Below are 24,740 nucleotides of genomic sequence, written 5' to 3'. Positions count from 1 at the left end.
CTTTTATTTTCAGGCTTTGTTTAATTGTAGATTTCATATTAGCCTATATGCAGTTTATTTGTGTGATAATTAAAGTCCAATTTCTTTTGGCAAATACGAGCTATCTCATTTTATTATTTTGTTTATTTTTACCCAACAGGAACATTGAAATGCATATTGATAAAACTGTCCATATCATCACTCTAATCCTCGATTCGATAGTCAGCTTACAATTGATATCTCGAATGTTGGGGTACAACAGTCTCCCATGCTTATTGAAGAAATATTGTTGAATTTATATACATTGAAAAAAATATTGAATTTATATACATGTTTACTGATTTAAATTGTTAAAGTATAACAAGGATATGTTGGAGTCTTGAAGTATTGTTGGCAGTTTACGTCCCCTTTTTGATAGTTTCAAAACAGGTTGTTGCTGTACTCCTGGTTGCTCTTGAGATTCCTGCACAGCCCACCCCTGTGGGCTGTGCATTTCCTTAGGGGTGGAGCTCCTCTGGGGGACCTCTTCTTAGTTCATCATATGTGTTTAGTGACAGAGCAAATGTCACTGTTTTCTTTGCTTTAGAATCGATAGAGACAAATAGTAATTGATCAATATATCTCTTCAGGGAATATCTGTCGCCATCAAGCTTAACCATTTAGTGAAGTTTTCCAAGCTTCTGGACTACAGTTCCAAGTCTCCATATTGGAGGGGAACCACCTTGCTTGTACTCGATCTTCTACGCTTAGTTGATGTGCTCTGGGAGTGATGTTGGAAGGTGATGGTGTGTGTGGTGGTGGTTTCAGAAAGTCTAATTTAATATGTAATCTTCATTTTAGATATAATTCTGATGTAGATTTACCAGATGAGAGAGGTGTAGATCTGTAACGCATTAAAATTTCCTGAATTTTTTTTTGAATGGTTAGTTTAGATGAAGTCATTGCCTGTAACTTTTGCTTGAAAGTCCGTACATTACGTTTGGCATGCCTGTTGATAGCAGGATGACACAGTTCTATAAACGTTTGGTGTATGCCTTGGTTGGAACAGAATTTTGTAAACATTTCATATTATATGTTGGTTGATAACACTGAATATACTGAATTGATATTTCCCTTTTTGGTGTTGACATCTTGTAGGCGAATGCTCAGGTGCCTTATCCAGATTGGCCCAAGAATGGAGAAAAATTGTTTGGAACCACGTAAAGTCTTCCACTTCATTTTCTATCCTTATATTGAACTTCTACCTCGACTATTCCCAGTGGTGCAAATATGCCAGTGGTATATGAAGGAATCGTATGTTGATATTCTGAAATTCATTATTCAGGTTTAGTCTGACAAAATTTGATTTGTTTAACAGTGTTTGTCCAGGTACGTAATCCATTTTGAACTGCTTGATTTTGTTGTTTATTTTTACTTGAATGAAGTATTTTTCTGTGTCTTGATCTGGACTGTTAATTTCATATATTGTGAATTGATCATGGAGGAAGGAATCTTCTTTTGCATCTACTATCTTTACACCTTTCTTTTCAGACATCAGTCTTTTTAGGCACACTTTATCAACGCGACTGCGTTGCAGTTTAAAATACCCACATTTTAATCTAGATGGGTCAACCCTACATTGGACGAAGTACGATTATTCCTGGCACATCTTAAGCAGGGGTTTTCGATTCCTAAATATTTTTAATTAAGTCAAGGTTTTGTTGTGAGTCATGGTGGAGGACTTTTTGGTGTTTCTTATAATAATATCTTGAATTTGTCATTTATCATCTTGTTATGTCTCTAGTTTTTGAGGTAAAATTGCTTCTACCCTTACATCGTGACCCAGACTTCCTGTATATTGATAAAATTGTTCACATCATCACTCTAATCCTCGATTCGATAGTCGGCTTCAATCGATATCTTGAACATTGGGATATAACAAATATGCACAACACTTCAAAGAAAATTTTATTTTTCTAATTTAAATAAAGTGTGATAAGATCAGATCCTTTACTGATATATAATGGTCCTAATTCTTTGACCTCTTCTGAGCGTAATTTTGTCGGTCAACTTTATAAGCAGTTTCCTAAAGTATTTTTAAAAAACTTGCAGTACACTTAGTAAAAGCTCTATGAATCACTTTCCTTTAATCTAAAAATAATTTATTGTAATTAATAATATTCTTCTCAGTAATTGCTTTTATTTCCTTAACTCTTTGAAGCAGTATACATAATTCATTGTTTCACTACAGAAAAGGACACATAAATCTGTTACTTTGTACTATCTGTCACGGTCCTTCTTGCTGCTGTGTTGCTTATAAAGTACCTGAGCTTTAAAAGAACCAGAGTTCCTTTTTCTGAAAGTAATTATATTCATTATACAGCCAGTTATTTGAGTAAAAAGAATGAAGTATCACTTTTACGGCTGAGTATCATCTACTTTTTAGAGGGCTTGGCTTGCTGACATGCAATTACATATTCAGCTCAGTAAATAAGGTAATTTTAAACCACTTCATTCCTCACTTTTTCTATTAAGTTTGGTATGGGCGGCTTATTATTCTTAAGAATGGCTATTTCATTTTTGGTAGTAACTTGTGATTAATATGAGGTCACCTACAACTATTGTTTATGAGATTTAATTTATGTATATTGCCTTTATAATTTATTCAGAATTAAACAATACAGTCATAATCTAATGCATGAAAACATTGTAGGAGGAGCATAGTTTGATAATTCAGTGAGAATCAAACAGGTTCGACTTTTAATTCTACTCTTTGTTAGATAGTGTTAGTCAAATCAAATTTAATGAGTGTTGAGGTCTTTGTGCATTTGAGTTTAAAAATTTTAAACTTTCTTATATTTAAGAAAAGAAAAAATTAATAAGAGTCAGTGTAAGCACTAACAACAGTGCTTTAAATTAAAAAAAAAAAATATATATATATATATATATATATAGATCTTAAGAAGTAATTATTTTGAAATGATCAGGAATAATATTTTCTGTCTCTGGAAAATATATCAGAGATTTATATCAGTGGCACACTCTTCATACTGTTTTAAGGTAAGTTGCTAAATTATATGATTATAAATTAAATTCAATGGTCATTTTTGTCTCTTTTAATAACAAAATCATGCTGAGTAGTGTAGTGAGGTCTTTAAAATGAAAAAAAAGAAGTCCAATTGTATCTACTGTACTAAATATTAAAGAAATAGTTGTGTGGATTGGAACATGTGAAATTTTTTATTCATAAGTGGTTTTAATTGTATATTTTGTTTCTTATTTCAGGATTACATACCAGAAATAAGACGGTGCAGAAGACTTATGCTCATTGGATGTGGTACAAGCTACCACAGTGCTGTTGCAACACGTCAGTTACTAGAAGAACTCACTGAGTTGCCGGTTATGGTCGAGTTAGCTTCAGATTTTCTAGACCGTAATACCCCAGTTTTTAGAGATGATGTCTGTTTTTTCATTTCACAGTCAGGTAAATTAACTATTTCTAACATTAAGTTCCTATTTTACATTTTATATTATAGAAATAATTTTTTTTTTTTTTTTTATATATTACATGAAATTGTTAAATTTGAGATATTTGTTATTTATACAGGTTTATTTTGCAATTATTTAGTGCTTTTTATGAGTAGCCTTTACCTTCAAAGCATACCAAAGTAAATACTTAAAATTTCAATAATTCTACAAATGTAGAAATATTTAATGATTAAAGTATTTGTAACCTAATGAGGTTTCTTTTAATTTCTAAAAAGGAAAATGCTCAGAAGATCGTAGCTATTCGTTAAAAGTGGTGAGCAATTGCAACAAACATAACTTTCTAAATAGTAAATATAAATTTGAAATGTAAAATTTGTAACAGCACACAACCAAATTGTACAGTAACAGTTTTTTAACTTGAGAATATTTTTGGGGTCTTTATGACCATCTTCAGTGACAGGTGCTGTTAGTGGTAACACCACAGTGTTAACACCAGTGATACCACTGGTGTTAGTGGTGTTATTGCTGGTAGTTTTTTGAATTAGATAATCATGTATTAAAAGTGAGGTTGAAAAATGTGTGCAATTTGAAATATGTCTGTTCGTTTAATTAATAAAAACATACAAAAAAAAAAAGATAGTAGTATATATGTTAATATATATCTTAACTTAAATGTGTTAAGATGTTCTTTATTTTATATATGTAGAATATCAAAGTTGTTTCAAGGAAGGTGGATTGGTGTTTGTGAACATATTGTAGTCTACAACCACTTCATCAAAACTAAAATAAAAATTACAGTATGGTTTTTTTGTGTAATCAATAAATAGACAAATAACACACGGTTTTGAAAATTGATATTATATTCAGTTATTTATGTAACATTCAAGAATTCTTTATCTTGGTTATTTTGAACTTATTCTACTTTTAAGGTGAGACTGCTGATTCTTTGATGGCCTTGAGGTATTGTAAACAAAGAGGTGCTCTTATTATTGGAGTCACAAACACAGTAGGTAGCTCAATTTGTAGAGAATCACATTGTGGTATTCACATTAATGCTGGACCTGAAATTGGTGTGGCTTCTACTAAGGCTTACACATCACAGTTCATCTCACTTGTCATGTTTGGATTAGTTATGAGTGAAGACAGAATATCTATGCAGCCTCGTCGATCTGAGGTAATTAAGTTTAATTTAAATCACATTGATTATTATCGTTATTATTAAAATATGACATATGCAGTCATATATATCATATTAGAGTTATATGAATGCCTTATCCATTCTGTTTTGGTTCTTAGTATTTTCCTTTAGAATTACATAATTTTCAGTTGCTTTACAGATATTAACGACTATAATTTTTATATTTTAGCATTTTCTTTTTTCCTTTTAGTTTTTAACTATACTTATTAGTAACATCTGAGTTGTTAAAAAGTTTTTTGTTCTCCTGTTCAAATAACACAACTCTTTCATCACATTAAACCAAATGTTCGTTGTCTACGATTCAGTTTGCTGGAGAGGTAATGCATCATGTTGATAACAACCCTAATTATCTTGATACATTATTATTTAGTGATGTAACCTTTCATGCATGTAAGAAAGTTAACAGAAACAATTGTCAGATTTGGAGTACTGAAAACCCCCATACAGAAATCAAAAATGAAAGGGACATACTGAAAGTCAATTTCTGGTTAGGACTGCACAAAAATGGTGTCGATCCATTTTTTTTCATGGAGCCCACTGTGACAGTACATACATACCTTGGTATGTTTAGAACTTTCTTGTCCCTCAGATCCTGCAGACTTCAGTTTCCAACAAAATGCTGCTCCACTACACTTTCATAGAGGTGCTAGCATGTTCTTGAATAAAATTTCCCTGGATCGGATGAAGAGTTAAACTGAATGACTATCTAGATTTCCAGATATCACTCCTTAGGAATTTTTTGCTTGGGGATTTATTATGAGTTGTGTGTACCAAAGAAAGGTTTGAGATTTGGATGATTTAAAACAGAATCATTGAATCTGTTATTCTAATAACACTGTAGGTGCTTTTAAACACCTGACAAGAGTTAGATTATTGTTATTAAGAGGTCTGCCTTGGTACAAAAGGTGGGCACATTGAACTTGACAAACCTACATTAAATCGTGGTGAGTTGTGTTTATTAAAAATAACAAAACAGTATTAAATTATATTAACTGGTTCTTTTAATATAAGCTGTTACTTTTAGATAACTATTACATTTTTTTTTACACTGACTTATTTTAACTGAATAAAATATATTTTAACACTTGTAAACCTATAAGTGTTAAAATAAAAAACTTCAGAAAAAACTTACATTACTAAAAATTCTGTTACAGTTTATTCTTTTCCTTTACCATATAGTAAAAAAAATCATTTTTAAATAATGAAAAGAATGGTTTATGACTGATTAAATTACTGATTAGTGTGGTTACGTCAAAACTGGATTGCTAAAAAATTCCATTTTCATTTTTAATTAAGGTATTATGGTTTATTTATGAGATTTTATTTCCAATGTTAAATAATTAAAATAAACTAATATAAAAAATGGTATAACCTGACAGTCACCTATCATGTAAATATATGAGATGTGTGAGAAAAGTAATGAGATTGGCAACACTGCGAGTGATCTGGCCTTGCATTTTTGTTTCTACCGGTCTGTGCTAAACCGGTTTGTTCATCTCTTCCACATGCTCAGTACAAGTTTCAACTCTGTTCAGCCAACTCATTATTTTTGACAGTGCCATCAATGAAGTTATGTGTTATGAAAATGGAGCATCGAAATTTAGAGCAACGTTGTGCAATCAAGTTTTGTGTTTGGGGAATCTGCCAATGTAACCTTTAAAAAGTTGAAACAGGCCTATGGGGAACATTGCTTATCAAGAGCACAAGTTTTCCGCTGGCACAAATAATTTTTGGAGGTCTGAGAACACATTGAAGATCAACCTCGCTCAGGGAGACCTTCAACTTCAAAATCTGACAAAAACATTCAGCGTGTGAGGGTTCTTGTGAGATCAGATTGTTGTTTAACAATAAGGATGATGAGTGAACAGTTAAACACTTTCACCATACATCAAATTTTGACAGACGATGTGAACATGTTTGTGCGAAATTGGTGCCGAAAAACCTCACAACGGAACAGAAGGACAATCAAAGAAACGTGTGCGTTGATCTTCTTGAGAGGATTGACAATGACCAAGAATTCTTCAATCATTTGATCACAGGTGATGAATCTTGGATATCTGAAAACGATCCTGAAATAAAGCGGCAAAGCAAAGAGTGGCACACTCTGTCATCTCCTCGACCGAAAAAATGTCGAATGAGCAAATCAAAGATCAAAACCATGCTGATTTGCGTTTTTGACAGTAGGGGTATCGTGCATAAAGAATTTGTTCCTCCAGGACAAACTATCAACATAGTGTTCTACAAAAGTGTCCTTGAAAGGCTCAGGAAAAGAGTGATTCGCGTGAGATCAGACATTGCAGACAAGTTGATGCTTAATCATGACAATGCCCTGTGTCACATGGCCATTTCCATCAAGGAATTTTTGACCTCAAAACGCATTCCTACATTTCCTCAACTCCCCTTTTCACCTGATTTGAGTCCTTGTGACTTTTTCCTTTTCCTGAAATTGAAACATGTCTTAAAAGGATGTCATTTTGGAACTCTGGAGAACATTCAAAAGACTGTGACCACCAGTTAAAAGCTCTACCAGTTGAAGCCTTTCAGCGCTGCTACCAGGAGTGGGAACAACAACTCTGCCGGTGTATAGCTGCCCAAGGAAACTACTTTGAAGGGGATAATATTGTTGTTTAAAAAAAATAAAAACTTTGGTAAGTAAAAAGTCAGTCTCATTACTTTTCTCACACACCTCGTAGTTTTGAAATAGCAAAATATTATGTAAGTGAAAAAATTAACAAAAACAGCATAAATAATTATGAAACTGTGGAAAGATACATGAATAAATAAACTAACAAATAAAATAGAAAAATAAACTTTAGGAGTACACGCAAATTGAAAACAACAGTAACAATTTAGTGAAAGGTAAAGCAGAACATGGTTTATGGGATTGATACAATTCAAAACCAGTTCAGTTTTCTATAATTTTAATTTTACTTTTCTAGTTGATATGTCAGCTTGAATTGCAGTTCAACAACTAAAACTAGTTACTGATGAAAGCAATCTTTTATATATAAATTTTCTGACATTAGTTTTATTTAAATTTTGAAACTATTTAGACTGTTTCTATTTAAAGTTTTGTTGATTTATATTTAAAGTAATAATTTTGTTAAATATTTTACTCTTTCAGCAAAGTTTATATAATGAGTTTTCTTTATGATTTTATAATTAAAATTTTAATAATGTGAAATAAAGTTTTAATGTTTTGTTTATAAAAAAGTATGAGTAAATATTGAATTCAAATAACAATTTCTTAAAAGTTATATCTTAGGTGCTAGTGTGGCAATGCAACTGAAAAAAGTTAGAATATTTTCAAATATTTACACTTTGTATTACAAAAGAAGAAATTTATAACAAAAAAAGTAATAAAAAAAAATAATATTATGCTTGCAGAAATGTTTTGTTATTAATTTTTGAAAGAATATTAAATGTGTAGAACTAGTTGGTTACTTTTATCTTTATGTGATAGTTGAGTGTAATCTAGGTTTTATTTTGTTACTATTACTTCCATTATTGGTTTGTTATTTTCTTTTTTTAATAGATGTTTGATGTTGCATACTTAGGAAAACATACATTTTTACATAAACTTACATTTTTGTGATAAGATTTATTAAAAAAAAATCAGTTTAATTAGAGATAGGAAAAGATTTTCTCATTAGGCATAAAAATCTAAATTTTTGCTTTTTTACTGGCTTTTTATTGAAAAATTGTTCACTCAGTTTTGTTGTTTAATAATTTTTTCCTTAATCTTTTAATAATTATTTTAATTAATTGATCTTAATAGTTACTTTGTGACTAGTAAGGAAATTTTAATAGTTTTGTTGTACATTTACAACAAAAGATTACTACTGAAACTGTCCATAAGATCTTACTGTTTATAAAAGTTAAAATATGTGAATATATTTTTACTGATATTTCACACTGAAAAATACAATTGTACAGTTGTACAGTTATTAAAATTAATTTTTCTTTTCTCTGTACTGCTTTTCTCAATTGTTGTACATATTCATGAGCATTTTTGTAGCTTGCTACCTCATAAACAAAAAGATAAGACACATTAAATTGATTGTTATTTTTTAATAACCGTTAAAAAATACATTTTTCATTGTGTAGTCATTTGATTAAAGTGCATTTTACCAGTGCAGTATAAATTATTAATATTTAAGGCAAAAGAATAAAATTAATTACTTTGTGTCTGTAATTATATGATTATAGATCATCAAAGGATTAGAGCATCTTGATGAGCAAATTAGAGATGTTCTTAAAATGGATTCAAAAGTATTAGAACTGGCAAAAGATCTTTATCAGCATAAATCACTCCTAATAATGGGACGAGGTTATAATTTCGCCACATGCTTGGAAGGGGCTTTGGTAAGTTATAGTTTGTGTCTTTTGATTTATATTAAAATTGGTATATCTAAGAAGAATAAACTATGTTTGTATTGATTCTTAAAAACACCTTGGTCTCATTGACTCAAGTACTTTAGTTATATCAGTAATTAATAATTATTTTATTTTATCAGTATAGAAAAGATGAATTGTAGTTCTGGCTACAATATTCTGTTAGTTCCAGCTACTCATGTACCTCAAGAAGTATAAATCTTTGAATATTTAATTTAGTTAATATAGAAATTTAATTTATATATATATTATAGAAAGATTAAATAATTATAAAATGTGATGTCACATCTACTCATCATCATCATCATCATCATCATCATCATTACAAAAGAATATACAAAAGATCATTGTTAAAATGATCACATTTCAGTTTAGTTAATAATTGATTCAGGAGTTGCTTCATTTGCCTTACTTGTTGGGAAAATACATCATATTTGTTTTAGATGTGTAGTATATTGCAGTTTACCATAAAATCTGGCATACATTATATATTTTTTGTTTATTCTGTAAAATATTTAAAGTAACTGCTGTGATCATCAGTTACTAAAAAATGGTAACAGCATGCAGTAAACTGCTTCCAGCTTCTTAATTCTGGTGATCTGTGGGAACCGATTCATTGAATATATTTGTTTGTTGAATTTTTTTGTTACTTTATATTCTTCAATTCCCAAGATGAAAAAAGGAGATTTAATTACATGAATTTTATTAGTGCTATAAGAAGTATCTTGATTTATTTTATAAATTTAATTGTATGTTGAAACTCTTAGATAATAATAGAGATAGATTTTGGAAGTTCTATTATTTTTATGTTACAGAAAGTGAAGGAATTAACATACATGCACAGTGAAGGCATTATGGCTGGAGAATTAAAACACGGTCCACTTGCATTGGTTGATCAGTCAATGCCTGTTATAATTATTGTCACTCGGGACCCTGTATACACGGTAATTAATGATTTCTTTTTAAAACATTTCTTTATTATATATTTTTAATATTTAAAATTTGTATTTTATTTCTAGTTTACCTGAAAAATATATTCAATGGTTACAAAACAATATTATGTGCGTAAATATGTATTTGTGAATTTATATAAATATATAGTACCAGTAGAACTATATAAAATGCAGTTGAAACATTTTGTTAAAACAAGAAAGGGCTCAAAAACTACGAGGGATATCTCTAAAGTAAAGACTGCTGGGAAATTTCTCTCCTTAAGGTTGGCGAACCTGTGTTGTTTATGGCCATGCCACTAATGTACACACTGCATTGTTATCTGTAAGTTGTCGTGTTGTAATATCTTTGATTACGTATGAGTTATTATGTTATAAAACAAATAGGAAGATCGATGTTGCTGTCGGCTGTGAAATACATGGAGTCATACATTTTTTGACCTATCAAAACATTAAGCTGGCTGAAATTCATAGGCAGTTGGTGGTTGCTGTGTATAGTGATAATGCAATGAATGAAATAAATGACCGAAAATGGTGTGAAAGGTTTAGAAATAACATAAATAATGTGCATGATGAAGAATGTTTGGGGAGGCGCTTGATAATCACCAATGTTTGTTGAAATGCGTTGGTGATGAAATCAGAAAAGATCGTCGCCAATGATTTCTGACCTGGCCCTTCTTTTTCCTGATGTTTCAAGAGCTGTTATTGGTCGCACTGTTCATGATCATTTGGCTTCAGAAAGGTTTGTGCACATCTTAACAGAACGTCAGAAAAAAATCCAAATGGAATCTGCTTTGGAATTTCTGATTTCATTTTTCTGTGCTACACAGAAAAAGGTGATAAGTTCCTTAATTCAATTGTCACGGCAGTGAAACATGGGTTTTGTATTACATGCCAGAGAGAAAATGGCAGTCAAGTGGAAGGCATCATCCTCTATGTAAGTTATGGCACTTTGTTATGGTACAATTTTTTTTGAAAAAAATTTAATGATGAAATAAAGATTGTAATAATTAATTAACAAATAATCAGTACTTACAAAACACTAACAAATGAGTATCTGTATCAGTGTTAATAGAATAAAAAATAAAAGCAACTGTTGATAAAAAAGTAAGTAGTATAGTTGTAGGCAATTTTCTTTTGGGAAATCTGAGTTGGAAGATTCAGAAGTTTTCTTTTTATGATAACTATACATTTTTGAGTAGAATTATTTAAAACTAGACTTCTTTCTAATCTTTATTTTATAAAAAATGCTAGAAGTGCTTATTTTGAGCATTTATTAATGTAATATTATTAGCATTTCTTAATTTTTTTTTTCATAAATAAACAATTTTTTTATTTTTACCTATACATTATAGTAGATCATGTCTGAATGGTTAGGTTAGCTACTCCATAGGTAAAAAAAGGAACTACCCAATATTTATCAGATGGATCAAGGGAAACCATGGTAAAACCTTACCAAGCATATCAAAATATATAGTTAATTATAAAATATAAAGTAAAAATAGATGTGACTAATGTTCATATCAATTATTTAAAATATAAACATGAAATAATGTTATGGTAGATGCATAAAGATGTTAAATGTAAAAATAATTCAGAAAGCAATAATGAAAATTATTTGAGATTATATCTACGTACATAGTGAATGGGATGCAGAAAATTCAGGGCTTGTAAAAAATCTAATAGTATTTTTTTAAATTCATTGATAGAATAATGTTGCTTCTGTAGAAGAAGATAATTTAATTGTACTTTAAATAAATTAGTAGGAAAATTTTTTTAAATGATAACTTAATGGAAAGCTAGCATAATACCTTTTATTTATTATAACCTTTTTATTTTAAGATGAATTATTGATTTAAATGAAAACACTTGTTTGGTTTGATAGAGATGGATATTTTAATTTTTTAAGAATAAGTGACTAATCTTTTTAGCAAAGATACCACATTTACAAAAACAAAGATAAGTTAATGTTTTAAAGTTTGTTCCACATGATTCATTTTTATGGAGATCAAACAGTGATTTGACAGCCCTTGTCATTTTTTACTTTGAAACTTTGTAATGATCTTTTTGAGGAAGTCCTAAGAAATGATTTATTTCAAATGGGAATATTTGTAAATAATGATGACAAGCTTAGCACTTTATTAAGACCCTTCTGTACAGAACATTATGATTTATTGCTTTGATAAAATATTGTGTAGCTTGTCCAAGCTGAATTGGCACAGAACTGATAGCTGTATATCTTGCTGTCTAATGAGCACGGGTTTATAATACTACTTGATTAAAGACAGTTTGTATACGATACGACTATTGTTTATTTCAACAATGAACAAATTCAAGTCTTATATTTATTAGTTACTTATTTAATCCTGAGTTTATATATTATTAAATTGATAATTTATTTACTAGAACTGAAATAGATATGCTTTGCAATATTATGCAGACTGATTGGCTATTACTGATTAGTGTTTAGGCGTAAATGTATTTATTTAGTTTTATAACTGTATAAAATATCCCAGCCAAACATTCACAAGATTGATGTCTACTGTTTATGCTATGCTCTTCGCCCTTTGTTCTGGGAGTGGCGAACAACTGTACATTAGCTTAGGCTATGAGTCATATGTAAGAAAGATTTCTTTATTCAGGTTTATGTAAATAATAACCGAACGGTGTATCATTATAAACATTCAAATGAAACATTGAATCTGTATTTATACAAACCGTTCCTGATTAATTAAGAGACTAACTTGTTTTTGTAAATGATTCCATTCTAATTTATACTGTGTTTACAATTAAAACTTGTCCAGTTAATTGTGTGTATCCAAAGAGTATAAGATTATTGTCCGATTATAGCGTTCTTTGAGTTTCAATTCTTGAAAGTTGTTGAAGTCTTCAGTGAAATTTTAAAAGTAATTTATTTGCGTTAAAGTATTAAATTTTTCTCAGCTCTGTTCTTATTGTAGTGAATTGATTTTATTGTTTTGCATATTATCTCTAATTTACGTGGAAAAGACATTCACCACCAAGGGAAAGAAATTATACATAATGTTTTTAATTACGTGGCAGGGAAGAAGCTGCAGTTGGAATGTTTGTTAGTTACTCCCAAAAAAGTTGTAGAACATGTAGCCTCTGCCACAGGAGTCTCAAAAAGAATAGTTTAACAAATTACTGGTGAAATAGCTTCAGAAAAAATTAATTTCTCCTTGCATAGGAATAAAACGCAAGAAGGAAGTGACAAAGTTTTGATTGGAATACCATACAACGTAAAGTGTTAAAATTTTACTTAAACAAGGGCTGCTTGCCTTCCCTAAGGAAACTTAACACAAAACTAAAAAGTGATGGGGTATTTAATGGGCAAAAGAGTAGCTTACGGACATTTTTGTTAAGCATGAACTTCAAATGGAAGAGAATTAGGAATAACAGGGCAATTCTTATTGAAAAACATTATATTCAGTACAAACGGTTTGTGTATTTGAATAAAGTTGAAGAACACCAAGAAGACTAGATTGAGTTGAAGAAAGACCAATTGTCTATGTTGATGAGACTTTTATTTCAAGTTCTCATTGCCAACAGAAATGTTGGCAGCCTTCAAATGCACCTGAATGTTTTGCTGTGCTAATTTCAAAAGGAGAAAGGATAATAATTATTCATGTCGGTAGTGAAATGCAATCGTTCTCAACTGCTTGACAGTACTTCAACAGTGATACAAAAATATCGGTTGATAAGACATCAAAAGAATTAGAAAGTAGTTCTTCAAATGATAATATTAAAAGCAAGAAATCAGGTATAGCAATAATTGAAAATAAAAAACAAAATGACATCAGAAAAAAAGACACAAACACCAGTAGTAATAAAATTAACAAACAAAATTCAACATCTGCTGACATTAGCAATTTAAAAGTGAAACAAATCACTGTCGATATGATACAGAAAATTTTTATTGATAAAGAAAGTGATAAATCATCAACAATATATGATAATGTTTAAATGATTGATGAAAAAGTTGATAGTTTGGGAAAATTTAGTACATTTTAACCCGTGCGACAGGGTACCACCATAATATTTTGGCGACCACTCGTCCTATTTTTGTGATTCAAACGGTGTATGTATCACCAGGTCAAGCGCTAACTTATTAATGCATCGGGTACACTCTTGATCAACCAGATTTTGGTTATCCAGAAATTAAATGGTTTAGCCCTATGTTTTGATTGCACTCACTCATTGTAAAACATACCAATTAGATCTTTCGCTAAATACGCTCAAACCTGTGTGCTAGCACAGTTGTAAAGTATAAACTTATGAAAACTAAAAAGTAGAAAATAAAAAATATATAAAGATACTTTTTAAAAACCACTCTTAAATTAAATGCATTAAACGGTAAAAAATAATTTTTGGACGATATCTGAGAATGGATTTGACAACAAGCTTTTATGGTGATATGTAAGAATATGTGAGTCTTAACTTCAGATTAAAAATTTGATGTTTTTGCCACTTTTTTCATATGGATGATCTTTCAAAAACATCAAATTTTTAATTTGAAGCTATGCCTTTCATATAACCTTACATATCACCATCAAGCTTGTTGTCAAATCAATTCTGAGGTACTGTTCTAAAATTTTTTTTTTACATTTTAATGTGTTTAAGATTGGTGTTTTAAACATTTTTTTATATATTTTTTTATTTTACTTTAAATATTTAAAAATAAGTTAGCTAAATATTTGTGTATTGTTTTGTTCGGTTATGAATTTATTTATCTTTTTATATAGATATAAGACTATAAATCTTTTTATATAAATATAATTTTTGATGTGAATTTGTTTGTTGATTGGAGTAAACATTAGTATAAAAAAAAATATATATATATATATATACCATAAATTGGTATAAAAAAATTAGTTAAATTAAAAAATTCCTGTAAGATAAAAAAAAAATGTTTACTTTATATATAGCGTAAAATTTATTATACCATTTATATACTGTCTTCTACGAGTAGCATATTATAGCCCCGCGTTAGCTATGCAACCGCAGATCTGTGCCAATTCGGCTTGGAGAAGCTATATTGATTTACATAAAAACAGTTCCATTGTCTGGCGTAATTGAAATAGATCTCTGACATCTCTAATGGACAGTAGAAAATTTTTCGTTTAATAAACACCCAGAAGTTTTGCTTTTTTGGGCAACAGAAAAACTATTTTGTCATTAATAAGAATTGTATCCATGTGAGATTAGCAGTGGTATGTTTATCTGAGAATTACAATACAATAGTTTTTTTCATATTTAAAGTTAAAAGGTTACAATTCATTCAGTGAATAACTTTTTGAAATGCTTTGCTAACTCCTCAGTATCTACCATTAATAATTATTTAACAATCGAGATGACCATCTAGGTTAATAGTTTTAATCATTTTTTTATGAATGGTTTTTAAACAGATTCTTATTTTCTAATTATAGCAGTAATTAAGGTTTTTAGTTAATTATTTAAAAAAAACTGCCGTGTTTGAACTTTTTTTTTTTTTTTTTGTCTTCAGTCATTTGACTGGTTTGATGCAGCTCTCCAAGATTCCCTATCTAGTGCTAGTCGTTTCATTTCAGTATACCCTCTACATCCTACATCCCCAACAATTTGTTTTACATACTCCAAACGTGGCCTGCCTACACAATTTTTCCCTTCTACCTGTCCTTCCAATATTAAAGCGACTATTCCAGGATGCCTTAGTATGTGGCCTATAAGTCTGTTTCTTCTTTTAACTATATTTTTCCAAATGCTACTTTCTTCATCTATTTGCCGCAATACCTCTTCATTTGTCACTTTATCCACCCATCTGATTTTTAACATTCTCCTATAGCACCACATTTCAAAAGCTTCTAATCTTTTCTTCTCAGATACTCCGATTGTCCAAGTTTCACTTCCATATAAAGCGACACTCCAAACATACACTTTCAAAAATCTTTTCCTGACATTTAAATTCATTTTTGATGTAAACAAATTATATTTCTTACTGAAGGCTCGTTTAGCTTGTGCTATTCGGCATTTTATATCGCTCCTGCTTCGTCCATCTTTAGTAATTTTACTTCCCAAATAACAAAATTCTTCTACCTCCATAATCTTTTCTCCTCCTATTTTCACATTCAGTGGTCCATCTTTGTTATTTCTACTACATTTCATTACTTTTGTTTTGTTCTTGTTTATTTTCATGCAATAGTTTTTGCGTAGGACTTCATCTATGCCATTCATTGTTTCTTCTAAATCCTTTTTACTCTCGGCTAGAATTACTATATCATCAGCAAATCGTAGCATCTTTATCTTTTCACCTTGTACTGTTACTGCGAATCTAAATTGTTCTTTAACATCATTAACTGCTAGTTCCATGTAAAGATTAAAAAGTAACGGCGATAGGGAACATCCTTGTCGGACTCCCTTTCTTATTAGGGCTTCTTTCTTATGTTCTTCAATTGTTATTGTTGCTGTTTGGTTCCTGTACATGTTAGCGATTGTTCTTCTATCTCTGAATTTGAGCCCTAATTTTTTTAAAATGCTGAACATTTTATTCCAGTCTACGTTATCGAAAGCCTTTTCTAGGTCTATAAACGCCAAGTACGTTGGTTTGTTTTTCTTTAATCTTCCTTCTACTATTAATCTGAGGCCTAAAATTGCTTCCCTTGTCCCTATACTTTTCCTGAAACCAAATTGGTCTTCTCCTAACACTTCTTCCACTCTCCTCTCAATTCTTCTGTATAAAATTCTAGTTAAGATTTTTGATGCATGACTAGTTAAACTAATTGTTCTGTATTCTTCACATTTATCTGCCCCTGCTTTCTTTGGTATCATAACTATAACACTTTTTTTGAAGTCTGATGGAAATTCCCCATTTTCATAAATATTACACACCAGTTTGTATAATCTATCAATCGCTTCCTCACCTGCACTGCGCAGTAATTCTACAGGTATTCCGTCTATTCCAGGAGCCTTTCTGCCATTTAAATCTTTTAATGCTCTCTTAAATTCAGATCTCAGTATTGTTTCTCCCATTTCATCCTCCTCAACTTCCTCTTCTTCCTCTATAACACCATTTTCTAATTCATTTCCTCCGTATAACTCTTCAATATATTCCACCCATCTATCGACTTTACCTTTCGTATTATATATTGGTGTACCATCTTTGTTTAACACATTATTACATTTTAATTTATGTACCCCAAAATTTTCCTTAACTTTCCTGTATGCTCCGTCTATTTTACCAATGTTCATTTCTCTTTCCACTTCTGAACACTTTTCATTAATCCACTCTTCTTTCGCCAGTTTGCACTTCCTATTTATAGCATTTCTTAATTGCCGATAGTTCCTTTTACTTTCTTCATCATTAGCATTCTTATATTTTCTACGTTCATCCATCAGCTGCAATATATCGTCTGAAACCCAAGGTTTTCTACCAGTTCTCTTTATTCCGCCTAAGTTTGCTTCTGCTGATTTAAGAATTTCCTTTTTAACATTCTCCCATTCTTCTTCTACATTTTCTACCTTATCTTTTTTACTCAGACCTCTTGCGATGTCCTCCTCAAAAATCTTCTTTACCTCCTCTTCCTCAAGCTTCTCTAAATTCCACCGATTCATCTGACACCTTTTCTTCAGGTTTTTAAACCCCAATCTACATTTCATTATCACCAAATTATGGTCGCTATCAATGTCTGCTCCAGGGTAAGTTTTGCAGTCAACGAGTTGATTTCTAAATCTTTGCTTAACCATGATATAATCTATCTGATACCTTGCAGTATCGCCTGGCTTTTTCCAAGTGTATATTCTTCTATTATGATTTTTAAATTGGGTGTTGGCAATTACTAAATTATACTTCGTGCAAAACTCTATAAGTCGGTCCCCTCTTTCATTCCTTTTGCCCAGCCCGTATTCACCCACTATATTTCCTTCCTTGCCTTTTCCAATGCTTGCATTCCAATCTCCAACTATTATTAAATTTTCATCTCCTTTTACGTGTTTAATTGCTTCATCAATCTCTTCGTATACACATTCTACCTCATCATCATCATGGGCGCTTGTAGGCATATAAACGTTAACAATCGTTGTCGGTTTAGGTTTTGATTTTATCCTTATTACAATGATTCTATCGCTATGCGTTTTGAAATACTCCACTCTCCTCCCTATCTTCTTGTTCATCACGAAGCCTACTCCTGCCTGCCCATTATTTGACGCTGAGTTAATTACTCTAAAATCACCTGACCAAAAGTCGCCTTCCTCTTCCCACCGAACCTCACTAATTCCTACTATATCCACATTCACCCTATCCATTTCCCTTTTTAAATTTTCTAGCCTACCAACCTTTTTTAAGCTTCTAACATTCCACGCTCCGACTCGTAGAATGTTATTTTTTAATTTTCTGGTGACCCCTTCCTTAGTAGTCCCCACCCGGAGATCCGAACGGGGGACTATTTTACCTCCGGAATATTTTACCAAGGAAGGCGCCTCCATTATTGTTATGTGAAAATGCAGAGCCACATTTTCTTGGAAAAAAAAAGCAGCTGTAGTTTTCCATTGCTTTCAGCTGCGCAGTACTCAGAGGACTGAGTGATGTTGATACGGCCGTTTAAGTCGTCCTGACTCACGCCCCTAACAACTACTGAAAGAGCTGCTGCCCTCTTTCAGGAATCATTCCTTAGTCTGGCTCTCAACAGATACCTCTCCGATATGGTTGCACCTTCGGTCCAGCTACTCTGTATCCCTGAGCACTCAAGCCCCCTCACCAACGGCAAGGTCTCATGATTCATAGAGGAGGGTGTTTGAACTAACTGATAAAAAATAGAAAGAAATTGCCATCTACTCATAGTGTAGTATACAATCAAATTTACTTAACATATTTTTCTGGTGTATTCAGTTTTGTTGTGGGAAGAATATAATTAAAATAAATAATTTATTGTTTTTTTTTTTTTTGTCTTCAGTCATTTGACTGGTTTGATGCAGCTCTCCAAGATTCCCTATCTAGTGCTAGTCGTTTCATTTCAGTATACCCTCTACATCCTACATCCCTAACAATTTGTTTTACATATTCCAAACGTGGCCTGCCTACACAATTTTTCCCTTCTACCTGTCCTTCCAAAATTAGAGCGACTATTCCAGGATGCCTTAGTATGTGGCCTATAAGTCTGTCTCTTCTTTTAACTATATTTTTCCAAATGCTTCTTTCTTCATCTATTTGCCGCAATACCTCCTCATTTGTCACTTTATCCACCCATCTGATTTTTAACATTCTCCTATAGCACCACATTTCAAAAGCTTCTAATCTTTTCTTCTCAGATACTCCGATCGTCCAAGTTTCACTACCATATAAAGCGACATTCCAAACATACACTTTCAAAAATCTTTTCCTGACATTTAAATTAATTTTTGATGTAAACAAATTATATTTCTTATTGAAGGCTCGTTTAGCTTGTGTTATTCAGCATTTTATATCGCTCCTGCTTCGTCCGTCTTTAGTAATTCTACTTCATCATTAGCATTCTTATATTTTCTACGTTGATCCATCAGCTGCAATATATCGTCTGAAACCCAAGGTTTTCTACCAGTTCTCTTTATTCCGCCTGCTTCTGCTGATTTAAGAATTTCCTTTTTAACATTCTCCCATTCTTCTTCTACATTTTCTACCTTATCTTTTTTAGTCAGACCTCTTGCGATGTCCTCCTCAAAAATCTTCTTTACCTCCTCTTCCTCAAGCTTCTCTAAATTCCACCGATTCATCTGACACCTTTTCTTCAGGTTTTTAAACCCCAATCTACATTTCATTATCACCAAATTATGGTCGCTATCAATGTCTGCTCCAGGGTAAGTTTTGCAGTCCACGAGTTGATTTCTAAATCTTTGCTTAACCATGATATAATCTATCTGATACCTTGCAGTATCGCCTGGCTTTTTCCAAGTGTATATTCTTCTATTATGATTTTTAAATTGGGTGTTGGCAATTACTAAATTATACTTCGTGCAAAACTCTATAAGTCGGTCCCCTCTTTCATTCCTTTTGCCCAGCCCGTATTCACCCACTATATTTCCTTCCTTGCCTTTTCCAATGCTTGCAATTTATTGTATGATGGTGGAAATCAAATAACATTTTTTTTATATTGTGATCTTTATAAATTTGATTAGATAATCTTATTTTGTTATTTTGTGTTATCAATTCAACCTAATTTATTATATGTTCATAAATTTGTCATTTACATCATAGTTAGTATGCTTGATTGCCTTAATGTTAATATTTTAATGACTAACATATTTGTTAAAAAAAGGGAAAAAAGTTAATCATTTACAAAAAGCTTTCATTATAATGACTGATTTTATTATTAGTTGTTCTCATTATTACCGATTTTTTCCCTTATATTACATATTCAGTGTTCTGTGATTAGTTATAAAAGTAAGTTAGGAAAATATTTTCTTTTTGTTATCATAAGGTAAGAAGTTTTATTTATTACACGATTTTTATTCTTAACAGAAATGTATGAATGCTTTACAACAAGTAACTGCAAGGGAGGGACTTCCTATTGTAATTGGTGAAAAAGGTGATGATGAGACAGAAAGCTTTGCTTCCAAGTTTATTGAAGTGCCTCATACTGTTGACTGTTTGCAGGTAATTGTGTTCAGTATTTTAAAAATTTTATAAAATATGTATTATTGAAATTTCCGTATCAAGTTGGCATAAAGTACATAAGATATTGTTTTTTGTGACAAAATAGAGTAGATTAATTTGTTCCTCTACGGAAATGTACATATCTTTCTTATGAATATGTACGTGTTGCTGTCTTTGAGATTAATGAAGTTGACTGTCAGGATTTAAACAGTTAAAGTGTAGATTTTAGAGCTAAATATCACCTTCATTTCAGTGGGAAACTGATTTAGAAAAATATGAATCATATTATTTTGTTGTATTGACTTTGTAGATGTAATTGTAATATACACATACAGACTTTGAAAAGACTATTCTGAATCTACATTTACATGATCCTTTTCAAAATAGTCTTCCTTAAAATGCAACACACTACTTACAATGCTTGATCCACTGTTCTAACACAAACTCTAGGTCATCTTTTGAAAGCACTTTGCGTTTCATATGCAAGGTTTTTATGACCTCTAGATTTGTCTCAGATTTTTATTCTTTCAAGCCCTTCTTCACCTTTAGGAACAGTCAAGTCAGAATCTGGGCTGCGTAGTAGATGAGGAACTATTTTGATTATTTCCATTCAAAAGTTCACAGATTATCTTATTGATATTATTATGCAACATTATTATGAGTGGCATTATGGAAGCGTGCATTATCATAACAACAGAAGTTCTACAATTTTTTTCCAGAGTGTTTTTTTCTCTGAAGTGAGTCAGCATTATCTGTATTACATTGATGTACCAAAGAGCATTTATAGTCATTATGTAGGTACCTAATTTTGGGTAAATGATGCCTTCATGATCAAAAAAGATGATTATCATGACTTACCTGCGCTGAGTGCAGCTTTATCTTTTTTTTTTTGGTCATAATGGAACATCCAAGACTCACCATATTACCACATTATGCAAAAAAGCATGTTCCTTCCTTTATGTAGCAGGCAAAGAATTATCCCCAGATGGGTACACAATATCAAGTCATTAAGAGGCACAGGTGTTAAAAGCAGCAGAACTCAAACACGCAACTCATTTCATGCACCTGTTAGCTCAAAATACTGTGTGCACTGCTTTTTGAGATGTGTAGCAGTTCTGCAACTCCCACATATCAATATGATGTTCTTCTAATATGATGCTTGCTGTGTGTTGACCCACACACACGCCATGCCTACCATGCTCTCTTATCAAGCCAAAAATGCGGCATGTCAAACGAAAACATATTGCACTTGACACACACTCTTCATTGAATGCTTCTTTCAATATTTCATATGTTTTAGATGCAACATTTTTTTTAAAAACACAAAGCTCAATTGTGTACATTTATCAATTTTTTTTTCTGGGATGGGAAATTATCCAACACACTATGTGAATGATTACTGACACTCAGTCAACTTGAAATTAACACAGGAAATTGGCTACACATTTGGGTACTTGTAAATGCAGGACTGCCACTTTGCATGTTTTAAATTTCTCTACCAAAATCAGTTTTACTAATTTTTGGACTGCTCTTGTACATAAGTACTCATTTATTTAAAGAAATTGTAATTGAAGTGAACTAACTGATTTTTTTTTACATGTAGGCTATATGAGTACTTCTGGCTTCAACTCTCATTTATACACAAGTCTGTGATAGTAGTACTTAACTCTTCTTATTCTTCTGTTAAGTCATTAAGATTTGGAATAAAAATTGAAAAAAATAAACGTATATATAAATGTTCCTTTTGAATCACAGTGTTTTGTTTCTCTGTTTTGTTAATTTTTCAAAACTGGCATTACTGTATTCTTAATGTTTATCAGGAGCTCAGTCATTCATCTTCAAATAATTAAATAGTTTATACTTGAATGTACTTCTTTTATTTTAACAAATAATTTAATCTTTAATGTGTAAAATTAGTAGCAAAATATAATTCTTATCATTATTTGTGTACCACTTCAAAAGTCTTTCTACTTGAAAGTAGTAAAGTAGTTTACTTATATATTTACATTTATGCAACCATGGATTGTTTCTCAATTCTGATGTAGTACCATTTTTTACTTCAATGATTCTTTTTTATAATTATATATTTAAAACCTTTTAATTTTAATATTATTCATTTATGCACAATTATTATTGTTGTATGCAAAATTACAGTATATATTTCCTCTTTTCTAATATATCTACTTGCAAGTTAGAAAAAATGTGTAAGTGGCGCTCATTTAATGATTAATTACTGTAATTTGTTATATAGTATAATATTTATGTTTTACTTTTTTTCCAGGGCATTCTAACTGTGATCCCAATGCAGCTTTTATCATATCATATTGCTGTATTGAAAGGCTGTAATGTTGATTGTCCCAGAAACTTAGCAAAATCTGTGACTGTTGAATAAAGATAAGCAGGTGATAACTGCCATTTAAGGACTGAACATTCCATGCACTTATAACATTTTACTACTTCTACATTTATTTCCTTATAAAATAGTACTTTTTTATTATAATTTGTTTTGACAGTTTATAAAAGTCAGGTATTATACAATGCTATGTAATGAGTACATTTCACTATAAAAGGTAAACAAATTTTCAAGTTTTGTTGATAACTAAATGTGTAGACCATTTTATATTTGTAATTAACTATTTTATACATTGATTTTGATAGACAAAATAATCTATTAAAGCAGTTTTATGAAACAATTTTATTTATTGTTACATTTAGAAACTGTACTATGAATTGATTAAAATTATTTTATACAATTTTTGTGTTTTGTTTATCAAAAAAATAAACTTAAGAAATTGTTTAATAAATTTTGATATATACTTTTGTGTTATTATTTTTAATGTTACATTTCTTTCGGCACATTCCTGTTCTGTTTTTACCCCATAAAATTCATTATATTAATTATTTCTGTTTCTAATTGCATGTTGTTGGGTTGCTTTACAATTAAAAAAAATATTTGCAGAGTTTTTTTTATGAATGTATAAAGATACAGATTATTATCCATAATCCTATTTAATTATCTGAAGAGATTTTAACTGTTTAAAATATAAAATGTTTTTTCCTACTGCTAAGTTTAGGAAATGAACTGAAAGAACTGGAAATTATTTATTGACTTTTGAAACTATTCCCTTAGAAAAGTTTGTTTTACATAAATTTAAGATTTACATTTTTTTTTTTTTTTGTATAAGTAAATTAATTTGTTAACTTTTAATTAACATTCACATTATAACTGTTTTATGGTTCTGTTATGATTTTATGTATGTATATATTTTCAATCTATATAATTTTTTATATGTTTAAAGATTTGTCATCAGTTTATTTTTATTATTTAAAAAATCTCTAGTGTGAATGTAAAATATATTTAAATTTAAATGTAAATATTTAGTGTACTTTTAAATTTCTTTCTTAAAAAAGAACAGAACAAAATGTTTATTTTTTATTTTGATCTTGTTTACTCTTAAATAAATTTAGCGGATGGATTTTTAATGTATTCTATGTAATCATTTTGTTCTTTTGTTAATTAGTATTTTTGTTCTGTTTTATAAATAATTTTTTAGAAAAGAGATTCTTTGGTGCTCTATATTTTTTTTATTAATTAAAAAATGAATGTGTTTTGTTTGATTATTGTAATTAATAAAACAAGAAATTTGTTACAGATGATTTTAATGTTTTATTAATCTCATTAATAAGATTTTTACATTAAAATGATTTTTATATAATTAATTTTCTCTTAATTTTATTATAAGATCTGTGGTTTAAACACAAAAACAGAAGAAGAAAGATACATATGTTTCTTACGGTGTGGTAGTACAGAGGGTTCCGAAAGTCGCACTCATCAAAGTAATAAACAAAATAAGACAAAAGTAATAATATTTAAAAATTTATCTATTTTCACAAAATATGCTCAAAATGGCTGTACCATTCAGTAATGCATGCATGTACTCATTTTACCATGTTTGAGGCCACTTTGTGGAGCACATGTATACTGATGTTAATCTTCATTGTTATGTTCATCTTTAGTTCCTCCAGTGTGCGTGGTCTGTTTTTATAGATCTTTCCTTTAAGATAACCCCACAGGAAGAAATCTGGGGACATCAAATCGGGTGGCTGTAGGGGCCATAATCCTTTTGAG

The 24,740-nt window shown here is 30.5% G+C and overlaps 1 protein-coding gene across 6 annotated transcripts in view; it reads left to right on the top strand.

The window, feature by feature from the left end:
• LOC142321720 (glutamine--fructose-6-phosphate aminotransferase [isomerizing] 2-like) overlaps positions 1-24,268 on the top strand; it is a 138,878-nt gene extending 114,610 nt beyond the window's left edge. For all 6 annotated transcript variants that reach the window (XM_075360024.1, XM_075360028.1, XM_075360025.1 and 3 more), the window contains 6 exons: positions 3,244-3,442; positions 4,377-4,621; positions 8,855-9,010; positions 9,856-9,984; positions 20,477-20,611; positions 22,893-24,268. In XM_075360024.1, the coding sequence (XP_075216139.1) occupies positions 3,244-3,442; positions 4,377-4,621; positions 8,855-9,010; positions 9,856-9,984; positions 20,477-20,611; positions 22,893-23,003 (975 nt within the window). In that variant the 3' untranslated portion in view covers positions 23,004-24,268. The remainder of the gene's footprint in view (positions 1-3,243; positions 3,443-4,376; positions 4,622-8,854; positions 9,011-9,855; positions 9,985-20,476; positions 20,612-22,892) is intronic.
• The last annotated feature ends 472 nt before the right edge of the window (positions 24,269-24,740 follow it).

Source organism: Lycorma delicatula, chromosome 3 (genome assembly GCF_047948215.1).
Source record: "Lycorma delicatula isolate Av1 chromosome 3, ASM4794821v1, whole genome shotgun sequence".
Classification (NCBI taxonomy): Eukaryota; Metazoa; Arthropoda; class Insecta; order Hemiptera; family Fulgoridae; genus Lycorma; species Lycorma delicatula.
The sequence above is the reverse complement of the archived record's forward strand: the minus strand, read 5'-3'. Positions and strand labels throughout refer to the sequence as shown.